Below are 26293 nucleotides of genomic sequence, written 5' to 3' on the forward strand. Positions count from 1 at the left end.
TTCTGTTTCCAGGTGGTTATAAGTTACTTTTTTTGCACAGAACGTAACACATTGAAAACAGGGGACATATCCAGCAAGTTTCCACTCTAATCTTTTTGTAATTAAACACTTGAGCTCATCTGCAATGAAGCCCAGCCAAACAAATAACTTTACAATCCCCAAAAGCTCCAGCTGCAGTATGTGTACGCACAATTACAGCCACTACACACACACACACACACACACACAAACCTTCCTTTACATGCACATATATGGTGTTTCTCTAATTGGTAATAAGGAAAAGGAACTAAGTAAATTATTTGTAGCTGGCATTTAAAACATTTACAAGAAAACGTTTAAAGTGCAAACACAGTTTCCATTCCTTTATGACGCATGTCTGTGTATTTTGGGGGTGGCCAGTAGTGCTTTACAGCAACTTCAGAATCACTTAGCAGGGCGAAGAAGCCTTGGCCGAGGATTTGACACTACTGCACTTTGCCGTTTTGTCAGGGAAATTGGATCCTCTTGAAACTCTTTTACACCTCAGCTCTGCAGCCCTGTAGTAATCCGAGGTCATTTGCCTTTCAGTAAAATACTTCTACTCTTTTATATACTCGGATATATCACATCCGGTTCCCTAACTCAGCACTGTTTGACCTTAAGAATGCTTGTTAAGCAAAGTCTTGCAATCTGCCCAAAGATAAAGTGCAACAGAGAATTCTTTGTTCAGTTAAAGTGACTCTGGGGCTAAAAAGCTTTTTAAAAGTCCGATAAACAGCCCTGACAAGACTCTCAGTATAGTCCTTTCTTCTCTGCCTCCTTCTGTCTCTTTAACACGTGAAAAGCTTTTAAGGCCAGTATCGGCTTAAAATGGGTCATCACCAGCAACAATGTTCAGCAATGCTAATTCTGGACACCATGAGCCATTTTTGTCAGCATTTTTAGATGCGATGCCTTCCTGCCAGTGTTGCAGTACTTCTATTACTGAAATTCTTTGGAATGAATTTGTAACACAAAATCCATATTACACATTACAACAAAGAAATAAATCTGCATTGCTGCAATACCTGCATACAGTATGTCAACAAGGCTGCAGTTTCCCACCTCAAAGACTTTAGAGTGAGTGTGTGTGTGTGCGTGTGTGTGTGTGTGAGTGAGGTGGGGGCTAATCCACCCTGTGTATGCATCTTTCCAAGCATCCTCTCACTTCAACCCCTTTGCGTTTGTCACACTTTTCTTTCCTTTCACCTCCCAACGCTTTTCTCATTTGCTCCCTGAATATTCACTCTACTCGTCCTCTACTTCTTTCTTCCCTATTCCCTTTATCTTCAAACCACCTGTGTTCCAAAATTTTGTTTTATTTCATTCAATGTAAACTGTAAATTGTGTCTTCTACCCCCTCGGTTGAAGCCATAGGTGGTCGATATCCGGGCAGACTCCAACTGATCTCCGCTGAAAAGAAAAGCTGAACTCTGACCCTCTACCCCTCCTCCATCCAGCTGAAGTCTCTGCCCTCTCATTAGACTAACTTCTCTCATTACCTCTTAGATTCTAAGTCATAAAGGTACTTATATGCTCCGTGACTGCATTTGTTTTTTTATGACCAAAACTCAACATAATCTGTCCATGCAGGACACGCTGTGCTTCCCCACTTGATGGAGGCCAAGAAATCCTTTAGCTGACAAAAGTCACAAACTAAAACAAAATAAATAAAGATCTGTATCTGTATCCAGGATATAATCATTTCCAGAATTCCTTTCATTCCTGCACATCTGAAGCACTGCCATCCATCATCCCCCATCCAGTCTGACGAGGCATCTTAAGATAAGCTACTGGGTGACCCTCCTCCTCCTGCTCGCCACTCCCACTATCTATTCATCATTATAGTTTGCTCAAAGCTTAAGCAAACTTATCAGCTCCATCTCCCCTCCGCTCTCCTGCTTTGTTTTCATTCATCCGAGAACCTCCCTGGAGACAGAAGTTAACCTGTTTTGAATCAGACGCCGTGAAATGTAAAGACTCAAAGACCCAAACAATCGCACACCAACAGACGTGAGAAACGGAGCTACTGCAGCTCTCTCACATATGCATCCTGCGGTGACTCAAAGGGCTGCATCACCAAAATGCGCATATTTGTACCTACAGTAAACCAGTAAGTTTCAAATGATCCCGACTCCCACAGATCTCCAGTTGCCATGCCCACCCAGCAAGTGAATGTGATTGGTTGTAATTGTGCGCACGCACGCACGTGCGTGTGTGTGTGTGTGTGTGTCTCTGCATGCATGAATGTAACTTTACCCCCAGCATTCTGCCACATATCAGCAGTTGCTTCGTCATCTTTGATGAACACATTGAAAAAACAGCCAGGCTGTAGAAGAGCATTTGTCTCTGCAAACATTTCGATGCTCATCAAGAGTTCAATTCTTAGAGGACATGTACAAAGCGTTATTTAGTCAAGCTATCATTTCTGTATCTGTGCAACATTGCACTGTCACCACAGCCAAAAAGCCAGAGAGATATGGGAGAGTAAATGAGAGACGTGTGACAGAAAAGCTCAGCCTCGGCCGTTTCTAGACGCGGAGCATGTGGCAAAGCTGATTTTAGCCCCTGGGACTCAGGAAGACTCGTGGAGCACCGTGTGATGGAGATGACAGGAAGGCGACCACATGCTGCCACAAAAAGTAATCACAAACTCAGAAAACCCCACACATCTGCAGATGTCTGACCTCATCCAACTGTTTCTGATCCTAATGAAGCCACAACTGCATAAAGAAAACGAAAATGTCTGTTCGACTTGCTCTTCTGTTCTGTTCATACTTCCTAACATACCCTCTAAATCAGCTGTTTGTGTCTCTGGCACAGTATTTCATCATTGCAAGCAGTTCCACGTGAGTCCATGCCAGTGTTTTCTCCCGCTGCTAAAACCTCAGCTCAGTCACTACCCTGAATGTCATATGACCGGCTGAGACTGTTTTTCTACATCTCCAACGCAACTCTGGCTTTCAGCCTACTTTTCAACAAGATCTTTCCCTTCTGACTTCCTCACCTTTGCCACTGATTTACACTGACCCTGCACATGCTCATGTCTGTTCTTTAATCTTAAAGTCCCACTTTCCCTTCAACAAGAACACCGCTGATGGCAGAAGTTGCATCGGTGCACTGTGCTGAAGCAACAGCATCGTGCGTTGAAGAGTGTGACTTCTGTTGACCTTCCCACATCAACACTGAGGATGAAAGCAGGCTGGGAGCAGCACAGAGACGTGTCTTGACCTTGCATTCTACAGATGTCACGCAGGCAAGTTTATGATGTTTGATTACCTGCACAGCAAACATCAGAAGATCAAACCTGCTTACATTGAAGCCGCAGTCACTTCGCATCCTCTTCCTCTTTCAATAGGCATTTATGCAACTCGTGGTGGTGGTAATCTCATGCACCTCAGCATCCGTTCACACACATTCAAAAATCAACCGTTAGCACCAGAGAGTGCATCCGTAATGACAGCACAAAACAATGAGTAACAGAAAAAGACGTGTCTGAGAGGCAGTGATAGCCATGGGTTGCACTAACTGCGACAAAAAATTTTTTTTTTTAAAAATCAGCATAAATAATTTGAGAAACTGAGCTCTAAAGAAAGAAAAGATCTGAATGAAACACTTTACTTGCTGCCTGTCAGCAGGTTCTCTCTCCATCTGCCATGCCTGATCTAATGGGCTGCCAAAATCCAAACATTAATGCATGCAGCTTTAGCAAAGATGGAATCTGCAACACTATCTCAGTCTCTTGGTTTGTATACAGAAAAAGATCTGGGAGGGCAAGACGTTCTCTTGACCTGTATGAGTAAATCAAACTAAACAATAAGACAGACGAGAGAAGAGGTTCACATTTGTTAATGACAGTTACAGACTCAGTCGGATAGACGGGAAGAGACAGCACATGCACTGAGGAGGTGCCAGTCTTCTGAGTCTGGGCTTACCTGTAGCTCACACCACGCCACTTCCACGGTAGTTTCCGTATCCAGTCCCTTGTACACCGTCTTAAAAGACCCTCTGCCAATCTCAATGTCAAATTTCAGGAAGCGTCCATCTGGTGAAGTCCCCACGGCTTTCGTCTCAGCTTCCTCTATATCTTCTTGCACACGTTTCTCAGCTTCTCTCTGCTCTGCCCGTGCTTTTGCGATCCCCCTCTCCTCCTCCGTCTCCCTGTCTTTCTCTTCTGTCGGACTACTAATGCTCCCCTCATCCACATGATCAATCGCTTTACCCCCTTTAGCCACCTGCTGCGAGTCCTGAAGCCCTCTGGGATGCAACGTAACTTCAGGCTGTTTGCCTGTAGTTTTATCTCTAACATCCAATACTGTCGGGATGGGCTCTTTTACTGTCCCGTCTGCACTTGGGTCAACAGCGCTACTGCTAGGGATAGCAACTGATGCAACGCTCACACCTGACTCTCCCTCAGCATTTTGTATGTGCCCCGGGGCAACTGCCCCACCAAGCTCAAGGTAAGGCTTAAGACTGGTGCTTTGCAGGTAGGAGCCTCTTGTGTCCTCCTTGCCTTCAGAGCATTGTTCTCCAGGCCCAGGCCCTGAAAGCTGTGGAGACAAGAAGGTGGGAGTCCCTTCACAGTCTGGAGGTGAGGTGAGGATCACGGCTGCTTTGCTGGGCAGGTCCAAAGCTGTGGCATTTGAGTCGCAAATGACACTCCGACGGAAGAAACGGTGCTCGGCTGTTTTGGAGTCTCTATCCATTGTGTGGCGCCGGCGTTGCACCTCAGGCTGTCCAACGATCTTCTCCACGACATGCGAGTCTGAACTAGCAGAGCCGTTCACATTCTTGTGGGGAGTTTGAGGTGAGGGACAGGGGGAGGCTGAGGATGCAGGGGGGAGCGGAGCAATGAATTTCACTGCTTTGTTGCTGCTGTTTTCAGACATTCTTTCACAAGGCTCAGACCACATAAGAAGAAACTGGACTGGTATAAATAAGGATTTCTTTTTATGTGAGAAATTGGACAATACCGTTTGTGTAAACTGTCAATTTGCATGTACACCTGTAATCTTTTTTTAATTTAATTGTTTTTTATTTAACTGAAATGCAGTCAAACTTGTGATCAAACCTCAAATGAAACAAAGGTGATTGGTGACAGGGAATAAACGAGTTAAATGCCGCAAACCTTTCTGTGTTTTGCAGTTTTTTGTGGACTTATCAAGTCTGCTTCCTCTTGAAAAGTCAATCGTTTTAAGAAAACCACCTGCAGTTCCTATAAGGCCCTTCCATACAGGGCTCAGGGAGGCCCCAGGTGAAAGGAAGGGGCTTAAAGATTGGGGAGGGAAGAGACGACAGGCAGTCAAAGGAGGAGGGTTGCAAGCACTGCAATGAGGTGTCAACGGTCAAATCAACACCCAAATCCATCCTGCTGCCAACATCCAGACAGGGACGACCACGACATGGAAGGATAGCAAGCTGATCGGACCGGTGTGGCCTCCAGGACAGAAAGTAAGATATGATTTCAGCTTGCGTTACAGCCTGTTTGAGAGGTCTGCTGAAGTTTCCGTAAGACGAGGATGAGTCCTCCTCAGCCTGTTGAGTGCAGGACTCTCTGGAGAGGTTGCCGGCCTGTCTGGTTAGGCCAGACAAAGGCTAGGTGGGCCTAGCCAGGCCTGCTTGGTCTGCTCAAATCCTTGTCACTGGAAAAAAGAAAAAAAGAGATGGAAAACTGTAAGATTATCTTGTTTTCTTTACACACATGCCCATACATCATAAAATTCCCCATCCGCCTTCTCTTGACTTCATAACTGATCCAACTACCTTCAAGGAGACCTCAAGATACTTGACTATTAGCCAAAGGGAAAGCTAGAACATACTGTACAAGCTGTGAGATACTCAAACAGCTTACTGGAATTTGCCCACTGCTATGACTGACACAAACAGGGTGGGGGTGAATACTGGCCAAATACTGCAACAGCACTGGTTGCATTGATAAATCTGTCATCATCCGAGACCACTCGGCTAACATCAGTCTCTCTTTCGGATGTCGGTCAGCAAAAAAGCTAGGTTTTTGCACCAGAACACAATTCAGTATCAATCTCAGAATTACCTGAACTACCTTTGTGTAGTTAGTGCAGTGGACTAATGAGGGGAGCGTGTGCCTAATTGCTCCACGTTGACCTGAAGGTTAGGCTACCCTGTGGCAGCAGCTCAACATGAGAGAGAAGAGGCACGCAGAGCGACACAAATAGAACGACTGCACAGAAACTGAATGTATAACTGAGGACAGCGCTCAATATATTACTCAGCATATCGAATTACAGGCAACACAGCCAGCAAGAAATATGCTTACTGAATTTGCAAGTAGCCTTACATAACAACCCGCAGATAACTTTGACTCCGTTTATCATCACTGGCACAGATGAGCAGCAGCTGCTTTGGTATGTGTGATGCTAGAAATCATTCACAATAAATGCCATTTATCTTTAAAACAGCCCATGTGTTTTCACGCAAGTCTTGTCAACACTGACGCACAAAGAAAAACGCTGAGCATTTACGACATCTTTAATTAGGCATCTATGGAGTCTCTTCAATCAGTTCAGTTGCGTTTTAATGGGAGTTTAAACCTACAGCGAGCGAATGTGCGCAATGGAGAGTGGGTCAGTGAATTTACAGTCTGACAGCTTCCTTGTGCCTCGTTTTATATGTGAAAATCTGTCCTGTTCATTACATGCGTGCTGTTCCATTACACATGAACAGGTTTCAGAACTAGCAAGAAATACAGCCACTGTTTTCACATTCACAGGCTGCCCTTGAGGTTAAGAGAGCTAATTTATTCAGCCAGATGTCTCAAGTGTCAGGCGTCCGCTGTACTGCAGTGAACGGCTCAGTATTGATCAGTGAGGTAATCCATTAAGACTCCGAATAAGATGACACCAACTGGTGACTTAATAATGAGCGAGCGAGTGCACACTACTGCGAGTTTCATCCAAGTCATAAAAAAATTTAAAAACACCTCAATCTAGCACTCTCAGAGGACAGCTGCTTTCCCAGAGCCTGATTCATCCGTGCATCAGGGCCAGACAGCAGGGCACGGATGCAGTTCACTGTAATTTGGACCAACACTGAACCTGAATCATCCACAAGAAGCGCTGAAAAACATTCATTTTAAGACGATGACATGCAGCCACAAAAGACGGGGGCCATCATATTTTACAGTGATTTCACAAGAGCTGGGGAGTGCTGTAAGGTGTAATGAGGAGCAGAGGCTTGTGTGTTTACGGGCGGAAATAAAAAGAACTTTTCCAAGTGTTAAAGGCAGCCAGTGAAATCCTCAAACACTGTAAACACATTCCACTTGTATAGTCTTATATCAAATCAATAACAATCGATTCAAATTAGAATATTGGTTCACAAGTATTACATTTGTATCACGATTGCTGTCCTGCTAAGAAACAATCTCTTTAATAACCAGAAATCAGCCTTACTGGCAATAGACGCATTTCATAGTCAAACACATTACAACAGAAATGTATAAATGTTGATTTAGAGACTTTAAATTTAAAGTCAAGTTTTGCAGAAAAGTAAAAGTAGCTTGTCGTAAATTGAAATGTCAAAAGATGGATTTTTATTTATTTATTTATTTGCAGCATGAAGACACAACCATCCAAACCATAGGTGGAGTTAATAACTTAGCTAAGGTGCTGCCTTTTATAAATATGATGTTTCGTATAAAAAAAAGGAGCAAAGTAAGCAAACCCAAAGTTGCAGAGTGGTTGGGACCAATTTCGGGGTGTTGCACCTCAATTTCTGACACCATGCATTTTAACTAGTGTGGAAAAAATGTCTCTTATGTCGGAGTAGTTGCTAACTGGTCTGCAAAGGATGCTAAATGATGACAATGTCCTGAACCGACAGAGCAGCAAACCATGCATGCAGTGCGGGGTTCACTGCTGCCTGTTGAGGAACTCACAGAAACGAGGCTATGCTGCTAACTTTGCTCACAGGCGAAAACGAGACGTGAGAAACCGCCGGTCAAAATTCCGATAAAGCTTCGTGACACAACAAAAATTAAACAGTTACCTCTCACATCGGTGTGGGCTGTGTCAATACCGTTGAAAAATGAAAGGGAAAAAAAAAACAAAAAAAAAAAACTTGATAAACGAGTCTTTAACTCCTCTGCAGTGGGGGTCCTCTTCAACACTCAGCACAAATGTCAGTATGGTGCGTCACATTAAAGCCACAGCTGGTTTCCGAAAAAACAACAACAACAAAAAATATATATATTACAAATGACAGACAACAGAGCTGAGCTCCAACCCCTTTAAACACGGGCCTGGAAGCGACGCGGCGAACTGTACGCGCAACAAGCCGACAGACAGACACCTCCCACAGCCCAGAGATGCCAAGTTCGCTCGCTGGTGTTGCGGCGGCTCTGGTACTACTTTCCGTCTGTCTCTGTGTTGTCTGTGTCCGGGTCCGCAACCAAAATGCAACAGCCTCACTCAAAGATGCAAAATCATAATCCGCATCGGCATTCAGTCCGCCTTTTCACCAACGCTTTACTCCTTAAGGCTTGTGCAATGCAATAAATCCACTGTGATCAACTGTTATTCCCCATCAGACAGCGGCTCCGTCTGTGCTGGGGTCTTCTCTAGCGATGACTCGTCGAGGCGACGGCTGTGCTTTCACAGCAGTGCCGCATCAACCGCCCACCATTAACCCGAATAATGGCGGAAATGGGGCGGTCTTTCAAAATAAAACCAAAACAGTTGAGAACTCAAAATTACCTCATAGCTCAACTGAGTGATGACAACCAGTTGAAGGCAGCTTGCGAGATGTATTACCATTTTGGAAGGTGATTTTTAAACTGATTTGAAAGTCTCAACGTAGTTTTGAACGTATTTACTCACACCAGGATTTTACACTACTACGCAAAATAGGGTCCACTAAAATGGACTGATCACACTTTGTCATTTATGTATAGTTTAGATAATTCAGTGTCTTTCTGTGGTTACTTTTAATAATTTTTGACACATTTTAACTGTTAAATTTCAGTTTTCATCTTGTCTTTTTTTTAATCATTTTGTGTATTCAAGTTTCTCTCTGTTTGTATCCATTTTGCACATTATCATGTGCACCATTTGTCTTTTTCTTAAGATTTAAGATATGTATTTGAGTTTTGAGTTTGGCACAACAGAGGTTAGCCACTCGCCAACTTCTCAGCTCAAAAGGGATCCTCATTCCAATAGAGTTTCTAAAAGAGAGAACGGCAGTCTGTAACTGTTTGAAGACAGAGATCCAGCTGTGCTTGGTAACAGCTGGGAGATTTCAAGCTCTCAAGGAAGGCAAGTTATTTTTGGCTTCTATTTCAAACACTAGGGTTAAATAAAGAGTGCTGTGGGACAAAAAGTAAATAAAAGTGGTATTTTTATTATTAATAATGTGAAAATGTATAGGGTTAGTCAGTGAATGGGTCCACTTCACAAATGATGATAACTGAGAACCTGTCATTTGTTTGAAGTCACCAGATTTTCTATCATCGATTTAAAATAAAGAAAAAAAGAAAAGTTTTGCATTATGCTGAATTGAACTGAGCTGAAGAGTACTCCTGAATTGATCTTGGTTTTTAAGATAGATAATTAATCTATTGAACCTTGAACAACATTAATAATATATTATTTTAGTTCAGATCCATTCATTTTTTATTAAATATTTTTATAAATATTGACATTGATAAGATGAATTGCAACTTGAATTGCTGAACTTGAAAATAAATACTTAGACAGCCATGAATAAATCCTCTCTTACGTAAATAAACTGGGAGCCCAACAGGAGTGAAATTAGAAATTTATCTTATTTTGACAGGTCAAACCGGAAATTGTTTAATTTATCATGCGTTAAATGATCGTGAGCTCCTGAACAGCTGCAATTTGGACCAACACATGTCATGTATCGTGCTTTTATGTTTTGAGTTCATCCACTGCCAGATCTATGTTTTTCTTTACCTTTATATATTTTGACTGACCGATACTTACTCAATCTGTTTCACACATATTCATCCGGACGATGACTTACATTGACTTTTATTTTTGTCTGATGGGCTTTTTTTTTTGTTCTTATTTGCCTGTCAAGACAGCACATCAGAATGTAACCGCAGATAATAATCTGACGCTTCTCTCTCTCTATCAGATCAATAAACCTGTCACTGTACTTCTGTGCCTCTGGCACATACAATCAAAAGACCAAAAAAGTTTAACCAGACTACTTAGTGAAAAGGGTGGGATGGTTTCTTTTGATCTGTTGGCCAACAAATGCTGATATGCTGTGTCTTCTTGGGTGCATTTGACAAGATTATTTTTTTTTTATTTGTCCAAATGTTCCTTAAAAACTGTAGGAAGTGTTTTTCTATTTCCTTCTAGTCATCCAAATGTTATATATATATATATATATATATATATATATATATATATATATATATATATATGAAACCCATCATGATAATGCCTCAAAAAAAAAAAAAGAAAAAAGAATCAACATAATACATCAGCACTTCTCTATAAGCTATAAAATGTGGCCCAGTTATACAGTCATTACTATATCTTATCACAAATGGCTGTCATCTCCTCTTCCACTGTTAATAGGTGTAGGATTTGCATGGTATTGCCGTAACGCAAACAGAAATGCTCCTGAACTGATAAAGAGTTGCAAATGATGTTTTTACATCTGCGACTCCACTGCAGTGGAAGGTGAACAAGCAGAGACGCTGTCTGGTTCTCAAACTTGTTGTTTTTGGTCCTCACATGACCACTAGGGGTTTAATATTCCAGCTCAGCATGAATGAGTCAGTGTGACTCAGTACAGACCCAATTATTCAAATGGCTCTTAGTTCCTGCCCTAAAAAAACGAGTGTGCTGTGCACACACTGTTGAGATGGCAGCTTGATGTTCCTTGTTGGGGCACACACACACGCTGTACAAGCTACACTTGTATTCAGGTTGCACAAGAATACAAGGTTGGACTGACACAAACTATAAACTAGAAAGTAAATAAAGACATCATTAAATCCAGGGGATGCACATACAATATGCAATATGTGTAAATAAATACATATTTATGTGTGCGAGTGAGAAACTTCAACGTCTTGACATACTGGCCTCAGCATTCCTTCAGTGCACGTATACTCAACACACCTCTGTGTCTTTTTTTCAGTACACTGCAATGGTGTGGCTGTCTGAAAATGGCTCTTTTGGAATGAATGATTTATTCTACTCTGTCTCTCTCTTGCTCTGACCTGAACCTGAAGGCAACACTTGTCTGCATACTACAGCAACTCATCACATCCCTCAAAGTACCCTGAATGAGAGGTTGAAGAGGAACAAACAGCAGTTCCACCCTATGGCTATTAGCATCATTGTACTGAAGCTGCATTCTTATACAGGATAGTACTCATCCTGAACCCGAAAATAGACAGCGGCGAGTTACCGTCTTGACATAAAATCTAGAAACAAGGAATAAACAATCAATCTGATTTAATCCAAACCACAAAAATTGCATCATATAACCTGTTTGTTAAATTACTATGACAAAAAGTCCTGCTTTTCTGCTTTCTTATGACCTGCTGCTCACTGTGCTCATTTTTGTTCAGACAAATTTTACATAAAATTTATGCTTATGTATGCTTTTTTCTTTAAGAAATTAAAAAAAGCAAAAAAACTCAAACATCTGTCAAGTGTGAGAAGACGTTCTGAATTGGTGCAAAAACAATGGCCAAAAAGAGATGGTTCCTGCAAACCTTCACTGCAACCTTTGTCCTATCTATTATGCTGAGTGGTGAATACGTATTCAAACTTGACACCAAGTATTTATTGTTCATGTAATATTGCTGATATTCTAAAATCAAGGGACACATTATACCTCCACAGTAGCCAAAGTCATAACCCTGAAGTACATACAGGCTACAACTGCAAATGCAATTAATTTTACATTTATATGCATACCTTCTCAGATTACTGTCTCCTCGACAGGTTTGTTTTTGGCAGCACACTGCTTTCAATGATTGCATGACTTTTTTCTGAAAGCACCAAATGTGTTTATCCTCACAAATACAAGGGCTTTTGGTTCAGTCTCATTTGACGATTAATCATGAGACTGACATTTAGCTGGTTGAAAAGAGAACAAAAAACCAAAGGTCTTTCACATGATGATCCGGTATTAGGCAACTTTTAATAAGAAATCAATGTCAAATTGCCAGTTAGTCCTCCCTGACTAATGATGCATAAATGGAGGAAGTGCAATTTCGTGCAAGGCTGTGTCTGAATGACAGCGGGCTTTAGTTTCAGTGAAAACTTCAAAAATCATGAGTGATTTCTTAAACTGCCACATACACATACAGAGAGGAAAGGAAATAGGAAAATGACAGGAGGGACATAAACAGGCATGTATTAAGAAGAACATGTCACTAGGCTGAAAAGTTTTGCTGAAAAGGCTGAAAGTTTTGCTCAGTCAACTTGTTGCCAAAGGATACTTAGACTGAAGATTTCCTGATAATCTGAGAATCCAACAAGACATGCTTTCTGTGTGGCACACCCTTTCTGCCCAAATCAGTGCATTCCAAGGAAACATTCCTATTTTTCATTGTGGTGGTTAAAACGTGTTCTTAACCTCAGGTCAGGCACAACTTTGAGAGTGTCTTGAAGTGTCTGGCATCAAGAAGTTGGCAGCAGATCCTTTGGGTCCTGTGGGTTGAAGGTTGGGGCCTTTGTGGATCAGGCTTGTTCGGGCACATCTCACAGCTTCTCATTGAACTGGGATCTGGGGATATTTTGGGCTGTTTGTTATGCTCCATGAGCGGGTCCTAAGCAGTTTTTGCGTTGAGTCGGGAGGCCGCTGCCACCTGGGAGTACTGTTCCGACAGGGTTGTGCACTTGGGCTGGTCATGCATGCACACTGCGGGATGTCTGTAGACAGCCCAATCTCATGACAGCGAGTAAAACAGCAGCGATGTCCCACAACGCAAAACTTTGTACAATTGCCACGTTTATTCCATTCATTTTCAATTTGTTAGCATGTCCGTGTTCTTAGTCAGCATGTTGATGTCCTACGCCTTCATACCTGCTGCAGTATAATGATGTCTGGTTTCAGTATTCAAAAGACGATTCAAGATATTAAAAATTCAAAAGAATGCATAATGAATTACGTCCAGACTTTCTCCACCTTTACTGCTTACACCTGCCTTAAACAGTCAGATTCTCTGCTGCAGATGCATTAAAGAGTAACTACTCCAGAGTGCCATCTAGGTAGAGCATACAGGGAGCAAGATATGTTGCTAATAAAACTCTTTAAAAACTACTTTATTTACTGCCAAGAATGTGTAGAGGATGGAGGATCCCTGCCTATCCATAATGTGTTGACTTCCACAATATCAATGGCTTAGTGGAAAAGAACATGAAAGTCAACAGAAAATCACTCACCATGAGTGCTCGAGAAGATTGAGAATTTATGGTTTGCTGCATTCCGACATCAATCTCATCTGGGATTTTCCAGACGACGCTGGATGATCTTCTCAAGAGGTCTGAAGCAAATGTTGTGGACATGTGTGTTTCAGTGTGTAAAATGTTGAAAACAGGTAGTATTTAGGTGAGAAGTTGATATTAGAGCATTGCATTGAGACAACAGAGTTGTTAAACTGACTTGTAGCTGGTTTTATTGCTGTGGCTGTTCGGTGTATTTTACACTCCCTCAAGACAGACTTACAAGTGGCATAGCAATTTTTTTTGTGTCTTTTTACCTATAGCTATATCAAGGTCCTTTTTCTAGGACTGCTGTTTTTGCCTTTCAAAAAACTGAAAACTTATTTTATAAATAAGTTTTTGTTTTTATGAAAGGTCCCTTTGGGCAAAACAGGGCAGAACTCACAGAGTCAATCATACAGCGGCTGTTAAACAACTCTCTGGCTGACTTAGTGGTACCCTATCGATGCCCTTTGCTGTATTTTGCGCAACCTTGAAACTTATCCAAGAACTGCACAGTAGGGTTGACCTTGTAATGCTTGAAATCCAAACAATGTGCAAAACAATGTGACTGCTCATCACTCATGCAGACAAAGGATGCATATGTTCAAGCAGGTCGTGTTTACTTTACTGACAGCTCTCATAGCTGTCATTCATAGGAGATTCTCACAAGATACACTTTCAGTCACTGACTTGGAAAGCAATAAGCTATCTCTCATCAAACATGCTGCTATCTAAACTTCAATCAGTTTGTGCCTCATACAACTTGTTTGCCCATCTTCAGAGGAATTCTGTGAACGATAGACTATATGTTCTTGTCCAATGACTTTGCAGGAACCAGAGATTTTCATTCTGAAAGATGATGGCCTTGGCTTGTTCAGTCGAAGAGTTTGAATACCTTGAGGCCTTCTGTTCAGTAATAACTGAAGTTGTGCCAAAATTACTCCAACCAGACCTTAGCAGTTATGCTTACAATGACTCCTGGATTATTTGGTCATTTTAATACAAAACAGAATGTGATTCTTCTCTTAAGTTAGCTACCTTGGTTATTTTCTTAACACCAAACAGATGGCATTATTTTCTATAAAAGTTGTGAGGAAATTCAGCAAATAAGTGAATAATGAGCAACTGTATACTGCTGAATGGTTCAGAGTTTCTCCATAATTTCTTTTCAAATTGGGAAGACACACTATCAAACTTCTTAGATTTCTGTTCATGATACAGTTTACTCATTTGCATTTCAAAAGATTCTGCTCAACATGTTGCAGCAAAGTGCATCGCCACATCTTGCTCATAGCCTCCTTACACCTCATCATAAGATAAGTGGAAGGTTTTCTGTGTTAAAAAGAATAAGTGCAAGTTGAGGAAATGCGCCTCTTGTTCTGGCTCTGCAACTCACTTACAAACAACACACACGAGCAAGCAAAAGAGGAAGCTTATGAGTGAAGCCAAACCATGAACATGTCAAGGGGAAATATGCAAAAAAAAGGCTGCTGACATTGCAGGAAATGGATGAGTATGTTTTTATTTATGAGCAAGGTGTGCTCCTCTGCATGTCAAATAAAGCAAGCCATCATGCAAATTATTCTTCTGCCCCTCAGCTGCCATCAATCAGTTAATGGCGGCTTAATTTGTATGTCAGAGAACCAAAGATTTTTGGAGATCCATGAGTCTCTTCATCATTAGATTTGGCATTTTGCTAAAGGCCATGGTATGATCCTAATGTCCCTCAGTCTGTGTCTGTTAAAAAATCAGTGTATGTCAAACATTCCTATTTGGCCCCTTCATATTTGCATATAACTGATGAGTATTTCTGTGACCTAATTTAAGTTGGCTCTTCCTGACAAGTCACAACAGATTGGAGAACTTGTCAAAACTCAGCTCAGATATTCAAGTTTAGCTGCCAAGTGCATACGTATGTTTCTGTGTAGGTACATGTGTATGTGTGAGTGTTCATCTTTCTCTAAAATGTGCACAGTGACACTTCTCTTTGTGTGCTTCAGTTTCACCTTTTTTTTTTCTTCAGCCTCCTCGGGCAGTAATTGACAAAGTCTGAGGTATATTTGCTCGGCTTTCAACCTGAAAATGAAATCTTACATTGTCATGGATATAACTGATCTTGAGACACACATGTTCGTATTTTCTATCTGTTTTCAGTTTGTCTTGCATGGAACATATATATATGTTCTATCAACTTTCCAGGACATCTGAAAATGAATTTGGTTAATGGGTGAGGTGGATTTACTTCTTAAACTAAAATCCAACATTGTGACAGCTGTGTCCAATCAGACGCTGGATATGGGTGTGAGAGAATTATCCTGTTTCCATTCTTTAAAAACAAAAGACGTAACTTAAGATTCAGACTCCTGCGGTGGGCACTGAATAAACACTTCCCCGCACCTGTTAAGAAACTGAGACTTATTTCTGGACATTCTTCCTCAGCTTTGTACACATGTATAAACTCGATAAAGAGCTTCCTCACACAACTCATCTCAGCCACCTCTTAAGGGCAATGTTCAGAATTTAGTAAAGAAGTGAAAAGCATGATTAATGCTTCTCTTTTAAGGTAGTTTCTTTCTTTGCGATTCCACTGAACCCTCTCAAATTATAACTTGTATGGCAGTAACTCACTGTAGTCATAGATGTGAGTGTGTGGGTTTGCCTCAGTTAAAAGAGCTCATGTTGCAACAGTGAACCTGTCACTTCCCTTCACAGCGATAGTGTGTGCAGCGTTCATGCTTGCTCTCTGCAGCTCTGAAATGTTATATTCTCTTGCTGTACTTTTGTGTTCATACGATGGGCGAAAGCATTCCAGGAAAATCAAATCCTGAATTCAGTCCCCCTGTTTGAGTCTACTGTGCACTGTAAGTGAAAGAATCCTCATGGAATTTATGCTGTATTTTAAATAATTATTGTACACAGTGGCATGCTCTGCAGTCACACGAAGATCAGCATAAGGTCACTGTGCAGTACAATCTCCTACCAGACAGTGACACTAAAGAGTCCAGTGTGTCATTTTCCATTAAAGTCTAGTTTGACAGATTGCATCTGCTAATACTTGATATTACAAGAAATATTCACTCTCTAAATTCCTCTCCTCACTGTGGTTCCTTATGTATGTTTCTTTCATAGAGCAGTTAGAGGCTCATTATTCCATTCTGGCCATACAAAAGTTATTTACATATGTGCTCACTCACCGTTCAAATGGTCCAAATTAGAGAGGCAATTAACTCAAATGAGTTCTCACTCCCAGTAGGCAGAGGAGTAGATTGAATATGACATGCGGTTTGTTCTGAACTATAATTGTGTAAGAAACAAAAGGAATGTCAGACAAGGGTGGCAAAAGGAGAGAAGATTAGAAATTGAGCGATTCCATGTGTGCAAAAAAACCCAAAAAGAGATAATTACATCCTTTGAGCTCATCCGTTTAGAGATGGCTTTGTTTGGTCATGTTTCCAAAATGTTTTAAAGCATTTTGATATAATTGCTTGCCTTTGTGACAAAAAATAAACGAGTTAACTGAGTGAGTTTTTTTTACCCCCTGTATATTCCTCATGGGCATGTCTGTATAAGGACAGCTGAAGTTGCATGAAGGAAGTTAGTGGTATTATAAACCTATCATTTAATCATGTCGGATTTAAGAATAAAAAACTACTTTAGGGTTGAGAGCTTTGAATCCCATAATTTACAGAGATAATCTAACAAAATCCAATACAAACTCCCTTTTGCAGGAACACGGCACTCTCATTTGCCTCTGTGTGTGTGTGTGTGTGTGTGTGTGTGCTCATCGTACACTTTTCATTAGAATTTAAGTATCGCAAATGTGGTGGGAAAAACTTCATTTGTGTTTGCTGCTCTTATTAAACTGTCTGCTTACAATGAATCTGTGTTACTAGATCCTTTCAATAAATGTGTGATGATGGCACAGAAACTGTGAGTGTAAAACAAAAGGTGGCTCAGCATTTATAACCTAATTTCCTAAAGAAACCTAAAAAGCACGAGCTGGAAAAGAATCGACTTACATCTCTAATGTGTGTGCTTGTATCTTTGCAAAAATAGGTCAGTTTTTATTTCACAATGGAAAAACAGGTAATTCTGAGTACATGCAAAATTATTTTTATCATGCATACAATTGGAATATCAAAGCCTTTGTCCAGCATTGTGCGTACATGTGTGATAGTGTGAGCAAGTGATTCATACAGTCTCACATTGGGTGTTTTGTTATCCTGGCCTATCAAAGCCCCCCCCCCCCCCCCTGCTGTGAGTGAATCACTCACATTTGCTTTAGAGCACCTTTGGAAATGTTCACTCTCCATAAATTGGAGTGGTTACAGTCGTCATCTGAAAGGGTACAACAGATGCAGCCAGGATTCAGCCAGAGGCACATACACTGTTACGTTGTTGACCCATTTTGGAGGGTGCCCTGATTTCTCAACATGTTTCAGGACCTGTTCAGTACTTTTCTTTAAGAGAAGTTTTAAGTTTTGGGGGCCAAAAAAAATGCAGAAGACAAATACATCTTATACTGCCACTGCAAAATTGCTATTAAAAAAAAAGAGAAAAAGTATCTATTTTATCAGCCTTTTAGACACAGCCTGACAACTGAAAACAGTTTGCCTGTCTGCTGTTTTGTTTTTGCTGGTTCTGTCTTCCATGCCCCGAGTTACTGACTCTTCTTATCACTGACATTAGATTTGAGTTTCCCCTTATAAAAAGTACTCAAATAAAGTACAGAAACATTAGTTGTATTATCAATTAAGAAGGAATTCCACCAGTGCTTCCAAGCTCTAAACCATTTATTGGAAACAGATTTGCCAGCTGCCTTAGGTTTCTAGTCTCCTTGAAAAGACGCTGAATGTTATTAGATGACACCATGTGCTAATTAGCATATTGCCCCACACGTTCATTCTGCCAAGTGTCAGCTATTTGCTGTATGTAAAACATCGGTATAGCCATCACAACATCAACCATTTTGTAGCCTTGAGTCTGTTTTACTGTCACCAGCCTGGGCTTTTTGGAGGGACACGTGACCATTGTTGGATTAGAGGGAGTTGCTCATTCTCACTAGTGCTGGTTTGTTTAGCAATGCTTCCTTTCATGCCGAACATGATATCAACTGGGATTCTACTTGCTTCTCCATCTCATCAAAACACATATTAGATGCACTGAACACATTCTACTAAATGTTCAAATTGCCTGTAAAAAATATCAAAACTGGAAACCATTAAGAAATTGAATATTTACATATTACAATACTCTGAATGTCTAATAGTCCACTTAACAAAAGAACAAAACCATAATTACAGTGAACCAAAACCTAATTGAAACAATCTAACAAAGACAAACTGTCTGTTGAAAATGTATTGCCAAAACCATAATTATAGTTGGCTAATTAAAGGTGTAACATTATTAATAGAGTAATATTCACAACAATGTTTACATTAGTCTTAAATCCCTTTATGAACCCTTTATGAATGCAAATAGCATGGGGCCCTTCTCCTTATGGTTTCAGTAGCAGCTAAGTAGGGACAAACCAAACACTGTCTCTAGAGCGGGCCGATCATGTTTTTTTTTGTCCTCCATAGTTTTTTGTTTGGAAGGAGGAGCAGAGTGGGGAGTATTCTGTTTGCTGCAATCAGCAGCTTCAACACCAGATGCCACTATATACTTTACATCGGATCTTTTAAGTACAAGAGCTGTGCTACAAAACATTAGAACTCCTATCCACGTCTGTTCTTACTGTTGTGTGTAAAACTGAGCGGGCTTTTTACACTTATTAAACGGAGCTGATGCCGAGAGACATTCAATTCAATTCAGTTTTATTCATATAGCGCCAAGGCACAGAATAGAAAGGCACAGAATAGCAACACTTTGTGCTTCCTAGGAAATACTGACAGCTCTTAAAAGGGTGCTAAAGATTGTCAAAAATAATCACTAGAATTGTTTTTTTTATTTGTCTGGCTTTAACTTTAGTTTCATTGTCATGTTCAAAATTCAAATGATTGTTTTGACCTTTGTTATATACATATAATGCGTGGCATGTTTGTGAGGTCTGCTTAGCAGGGATATTTCGGTATTGTATGCTTATCTATAAGAAAGGGAACATAATAACATAACACTACTTTTTGGCAACAGAATTTGTGACAGTATATGTTCGGTTTTCTTAGGGGAAAGAAATAACAGCCACACACTGAGCAGGTAGAACATGAAAGCAAATGTGCACCTGTTCATCTGTCACTGACACAGTTATCGCTTTGATCTGCTATGCATTCATCCCAAGGTACACTGCTGCATGTCTGTGTATATCTGGACATGAATGGGCATGATTGTGTGTGTTTGTTCTGGTCTCTGATATCAGCTGAAGCTTAGATGTATAAATTTGCACTGTTAACTTTGAAGTGGCTTACTTGTAGAGCCTGTGTATGTGTCTGTGTTTGCATATGAGTGTGAAACCTGCCAACAGTTTTTTGTCTTAAAAAAGGCAGTAAAAAGTGCTTAAATCTACTTGTAAAATGCTATAATGAAGTTGGATTCATTTTAAAGCAAAGTCATGTAAGATCCAATGATAAAAACACAGACTCAATGCGATGAAAATTCTTGGAGTATAAAGGCTCTTTTATCATAGGATGAGAGACTGGCACTGTCTGGTCAGAGTGCGCTTGTATGTGCATGTGTGTATGACAAAGAGGTAGAAAGTGAGAGGTCAGCGCTGCCTGGTACTCAGCTGCTGAAGCCCAGGCTTTGTGTGTCAGAAAGAGAGACAGAGTACGAGCAAGTGACACACAGACGACTTGCACAGAAACAGAGGCAGATTGATAAAGACACAGTGTGCAACAAACACACCACAGAGTCTAAATCAAGTCTCAAGTTATTTGAGAAACAGCTCATGCAGGTTTTAGACACACTAATTGGACAATTAGCCATGGCAACAAAGAAAATATGGGATAGTTTACCCCAATAAAATGCATCTTACAAGGTACTTTGAGCCAAATCGTAACCAAACACTTTTAATGCGTTACAAAGTGGCACATTAAAGTGAACGAAGGTCCTTTCTAACCTCCTTGCACGGTCAGTGTTAGTTGTTCTTAATCCAGTTCTACAGATTGATGGTTTCCACAGCCAGTTCTTCACTTACTGCAGAAGAAAGATAACTGGTAATATGAAGCTGCAGAGCAGTTCCCTGCGCATTGGAAATTTAGGCAAGACGCTCCTGACCAAGCGCCAGTATGTCACAAGCTGAGGATCTGCAGGTTTGATAAGAATCACTCTGAAACACCTGTTGCAATATCTGACAAAGATTTTTGTCATCAAAAAGCACAAAAGCTATTCAGAGTGAGTCATTGGCAAGAACAACATCAAAACTCTGGGGGAATTTATGCAACAATAGTTCATAGATTTCAGAAAGAAGATAACAATATCAGCTACTCACTTCTTGTTGGGACTCGTCAGTGTTGCCAGCTAAAGTTTCCCCGAAAACCCGCTGATGACTTCATCATCATCTAACATTTAAATTTTGATTCATGATTCATGCCATGATGAGATGATATTTAGTTTTTTAAATAATGCAACTACATACTTTCCTTTTGGAATAAATCAAGTATTTTTTCATTCAATCTGGATTTGAATTAATTTTACCTTTTTATTAGTCTTGTCTTCGGGGTGTTTGTGAGAAAAGGTTCAGTACATAGAGACTTGCAAACTTCAGGACTTCAACAATCTGCTGCCAGATACCACAGAACACCCCAGAGGTTCTTTGTTCATGTTCCTACAGCTCTGAGCTGTTTTGCTGGCAAGACTTATGCAACATTTGGCAGGTGATTTGAATGTGGAAGCAGTATTCAATATTAACATATATGATTATGTATGCCTGTATAAAATGCATTCTTAGCATTGCAAGGATTTATTGGGACTTATGACTTTAAAGAAGTAACATTAACAGTAAAGCACCATTTCACACTACAAGGGGTTCATTTCCCCAAGTACTATGCAGTCATATTCCTACTGAATCAAACTGAGATAGTTATCAAACAATAAACGTTACAGTAATTCAAACGGAAGCAAATTATATGTTAATGAATAAGCTTTATAACATCATTTTAATGCAATAATGCTTTTTGATCTCTACCAAAACTGACTAAGATAAGTTAAGATAAGTTATATTTCAAATTTTTTAAATTTAGTTAGGAAGAAACCTCTGGCAGAACCCGACTCAGGGAGGGTGACCAGCACGTGTTTGAGAGGACAGGAAAGAGGGGACAACAAGCACCATAACACCAGGCCAGGGATGCCTGCTGAGAAAGAGAAACACAAGTTAATGACAATAACAATAATGTGATTTGTATAGAGAGGTGCATCATGGGAGCCCCCCAGCAGTCTAGGCCTATAGCAGCATAACTAAGTGATGTTTCAGGGTCACCTGAGCCATTCCTAACCATAAGCTTTGCCAAAAAGGAAAGTTAAGTCTAATCTTAAAGGTAGCGAGGGTGTCTGCTTTCCAGACGAATACTGGCAACTGGTTTCACAGAGAGGGGCCTGATAACTGAAGGCTCTGCCTCCCGTTCTACTTTTAGAAATTCTGGGAACCACAGGTTGCCTGCAGTGTGAGAGCAAAGTACTCTGTTGGGAAAATATCTGACCCTGAGATCTTTAAGAGAAGATCTGTAAGATAATGATTTGATGATATGATCTTTTTACAGGTCCACAAGACAAACCAAACCGGGACCCATTCATAGTTAACTGCTCAAGAACACTTCACAAAAAAATCCACTGGGTGACTTAATTTTCAAGGCTTCGGAAACAATTATGGGCCATGCTGCCACTTCAGAACACTTACTTTTGTTAAAGTTTTTATTTGAAGTACTTTCGTTGCTCATCATACTTTCCTTATACTGCTGGGACTTATACACTAAACCTTTGTGCTTTTTTTAGAAACAGATTAGGTCAGTAGTACTTGTTTTTGTTTGTTTGATTTTTTTTAAATCCTCATTATTTGTGTCATGTTTCCACATGTAGCAAACTAAATTAAAACTTTTTGTGATCTTTCCACAATAAATCAAATGAAGATTAAATATGTGTATTACTTTCATATTCAGAAAGAGCATGAGTCATTTTTAAAACTGATTCAAATAGCTGCAGGCAAATTACATCTGTAATCTGTTACGCTGAGAACGTGCTATAAATAACTTTTAGACGAATGAAAGGTATTCCCTATCAGGGCGTCACAGGTTTTGTTAGTTTTTCACAAGTCAAGACAAGTCAGGTTCATTCAAACTCGCTAATTCTAATGACAAATTTGCCTCAAGCCTTGAGCTTCACAGCTCATGAAAAATGCAACATCCTGTACTGTTTCGCCACAGATACTTAAAATGAGTATTCGAAAATGTTTTAATGTTCTAATCTAATAATTATTCCAAAAAGCAACGTATGAAAAGAGCAGCTGAAGAGCTAATAACAACTTAAATACCTCTAAAAACAGAAAATGTAACCTGGTCTGGATTTATTATGAAAAGAAACAGTGAAAGGGATGGGATACAAACCCTCCTAAACCTTCATATTGAATTAACATTATTTCGGCTAAAGTTGGTTCTAAAGTGAAAGTTTAGTACGTGTCCTGTCCTTGTTGAAGATGTGGATTCTACCCAGATTTCACCAGGATTGGTTGTATAAAATGTTACACACTTAGCATTTAGCACTGTCAGTCGCACCTTGCGACTGACAGTGCTAAATGACTCCATAATTACACATAAATCACAACCACTGTGTCATAATTCTGATTCACTAGATGTGAATCAGAATCCACACATCTAGTCACAGCACTCATTTAGCAGTGAACATCTCCAGCTAGATTTATACCACTTTAAGCCCAAGCAGTTAATATCTGTTTTATATATCACATATACACAAATGAAGCCTGTAAATCCTGTTAAAATTCCAGAGAACTACAACTGGTATTTCACTGTTAATATAAGATGGAAATATACAGGCTGTTGCAGGCAGCAAAAATAAAAAATAAAAACATGAAGAGATCAGTTGAATATGTAGATGTGAAAAATAAAAGCCAATTGACATGGTTTAGAATCAGCTTCACAGTATGTTCTCCAAAATCTGTAACATATCAGTGCAATGGCTCAAGATACTGTTTTTGGTTCAATGACTTGTAAAATCTGGTTATAAGGTCAAAGTCTTTCCAAGTTATTCAGGCTGTTTTTTTATTGCTATTCCCAGTAAATTCAGGGATAAATGCAAATATTTAATCTTCAAATAGACATAGGTGTCTACTGTTTGAATCAAATTCAGTCCAACTTCTGCCGAGACCTCTACAGACCAGTTTAGATGTGTTTACTTAGACATCTTTTCAACCAAAAACTCCTTAATGGGTTTAATAGCTGTTTTATCAGCTTCCACGTGTACATATGCACACAGAAACAGAAGACCTCTGATGCACTCTTTGTCAAACCACTGCTTTTACCGTGTTTACCAAAAGGTTTAAAAAAGAAAAGCTGTTTTCCAAAATAGGGTTTATTGACCTGTCAAAAGCAACACATTTTAGGTTTCTGTAAGCCAAGAGCCCATCCAGTTAAGGCTGATGGCCGTCCTTCTGGTGTCTGGTTCTGCTGGAGTTCACTGTCACCTGCTACATGCTCAAGACTGGGGCTTGAATCAAGGAGAAGATTGAGTGTTATTCACTGGTGTCCTCAGCTAGGTGACTTTTTATGAACTGGTATTATACTACTATAATTGATCAGATATATGACAGAATGTGATTGAATTCTACATTAAATGAAATTTGTTAAACTGCATCCTCTGGAAGCTCTCTGTTCAAAGGAAATGTGAAGGTTTTGCAGACTAATGAGGCGTCTCTTGTAAACTTTAGTTTCTAAGAACAGCTATGAAAAAAAAAATACCTGCGGGTAGGAAAGTTTGTCTTTAACCTCTAATTTAGGGATTAAGTTGGAATCCATTCACACAAAACAGTCGAAAAGACTATCGTGGGCTGATGAATGGTAGAAATAAAACCCCTAAATCCCTGACAGATGGCAGAGGACTAATTCTGTGAAACCACAAAAAAACAAATAATTTCTTGGACAATGTCAGCTGAGAGTAGGAGGGCTCCTGGAAGATTGTTGATGCAAATCCATCAAGAACTAAAAACACGTTTCTTATTTTACTCACATGAACATATTCCTCATTACTTGAGAGAAAGCTGACAGCAGCTGGAATTAAACACGACTGATCGTGAATCGAATGCCAAAGCAAACATTGATGGTTTTTCCAAAGACAAGATTGTTTTAAAGTTGTTAACAGCTAATGTCAGAAGGTTTATCAGCCATGTCAGTGTTTCTCTTTCAGAGCATATTAAGGTTGGGAGTAACCAATAAGAACATCAAGGCTGATGAATAGTGAGCTTTATAATATTTATCTCAGGTTATTCATAACAGTGCTTTTCATTTTTGGCACCAGTTAATGGGTGCTTGTGGTCTACAGGTTTGGATGCAGTATTATCAAATATCTTGTGTGCCAAGAACGCAGCAAACATTAAAATGTTCAACTTTTTAATTCCTGTCGTCTCCAGGAATACTGCAGCTGTGAAATGTATCAGTGACGGACAAGAGGGTGAGTACTGGGAACTGGTTGAGCTCTTTGTGGCATGGTGTGAGAACAATCACCTCTTCTTGAACCCAAACAAAACAAAGAGATGATAGTGGATTTTAGCAGGAACACACCAATATTGCAAGAAGTGGTGAAGGTAGGGATGACAACAGATACCTGGGTGTTCATATGGACATCAGAATTAACTGGAAATGCATCAAAGAGGCTGTTTGCAAGAAGAGATGGGTCATACTTTACTTCTTGAGGATATTTAATCAATTCAATGTTAGCAGCAAGATGTTGCATATCTTTTAAATGTCTATGGTAGCGAGTGCAATCTGCTTTCCAGCCATCTGTTGAAACAGCATCAGAGCCAGTGACTCAAACAAACTGATAAAGAATGTTCCATGTTATGTGATAATAACCTGGTCTCATGGTGAAACTGGCACAAAATGAAAATCATTGTAGTAACATATGGACACAAACTGCCTTTTTTATGGTAAGCGGATAGGAGACGTACTCGGGTCCTTTGGACAGTCATGTTTCCCCCACCACATCCTCCAGCTCCTTAATGAAGATGTTCTGTAACTGCTGAAAGTCATAAAAACTCCTTTTGTGACAGTTATATAAAATTATACAGTTATATAAAATGTCCAGAGACTGTATGTTATGTACTCTTTTGACATGAAGAATGAAGGCTATTTACCCCACTGAAACAATTCCATTTCAAATTTATTTGGAACTATGGATTCAGATCAACTAATTTCTTCTCGGGGGGAAAAAGCTCCTGAGTGACAAACATAGGACTGTCAAGATACTGACTCTATGGTCTTGGCCACCCTGATAAAGATCCTGTGAATTATTTCACCCCCACCTTTCCAAGCTACTAATGTAGGCGTGCTCACAAGATAATAAAGCACATCCTTGCTTGAGCCTTTGCTAAGAAACCTTGAGATTATACATATTATTGCACATGGTCAGCTCCTAAGGGTAACAATGTACTGGAGGTGCCAGAGCTAAAGATTATGGAAAACTGCTGTTGAATATTTAAGCCTGTTGGAGTCTGTGCCCTCAATCTCGTTACCCCAAACATGAAGCTTTAGCAGAGGTTCAGTAAGGTTGATATATTACATGTCGTTCACTTTTTTTTTGCCAATTCCGGTTTTCCACTTCTTCCCTGTCACTCCCCTCTTTCCCACATTCTCAAGCCTTCCACTGATTATGATATCACT

General features: G+C 40.1%; 1 protein-coding gene across 9 annotated transcripts in view; it reads right to left on the reverse strand.

Annotated features, from left to right (window-relative positions):
* wnk1b (WNK lysine deficient protein kinase 1b) overlaps positions 1 to 8625 on the reverse strand; it is a 79874-nt gene extending 71249 nt beyond the window's left edge. For all 9 annotated transcript variants that reach the window (XM_072377695.1, XM_072377694.1, XM_072377688.1 and 6 more), the window contains exons 1-2: positions 8044 to 8625; positions 3954 to 5660 (exon numbers count right to left, since the gene is read on the reverse strand). In XM_072377695.1, the coding sequence (XP_072233796.1) occupies positions 3954 to 4931 (978 nt within the window). In that variant the 5' untranslated portion in view covers positions 4932 to 5660; positions 8044 to 8625. The remainder of the gene's footprint in view (positions 1 to 3953; positions 5661 to 8043) is intronic.
* Positions 8626 to 26293: the final 17668 nt, after the last annotated feature.

This window comes from Leuresthes tenuis, unplaced genomic scaffold, assembly GCF_036924035.1.
Source record: "Leuresthes tenuis unplaced genomic scaffold, fLeuTen1.0.hap1 SCAF_23, whole genome shotgun sequence".
Classification (NCBI taxonomy): Eukaryota; Metazoa; Chordata; class Actinopteri; order Atheriniformes; family Atherinopsidae; genus Leuresthes; species Leuresthes tenuis.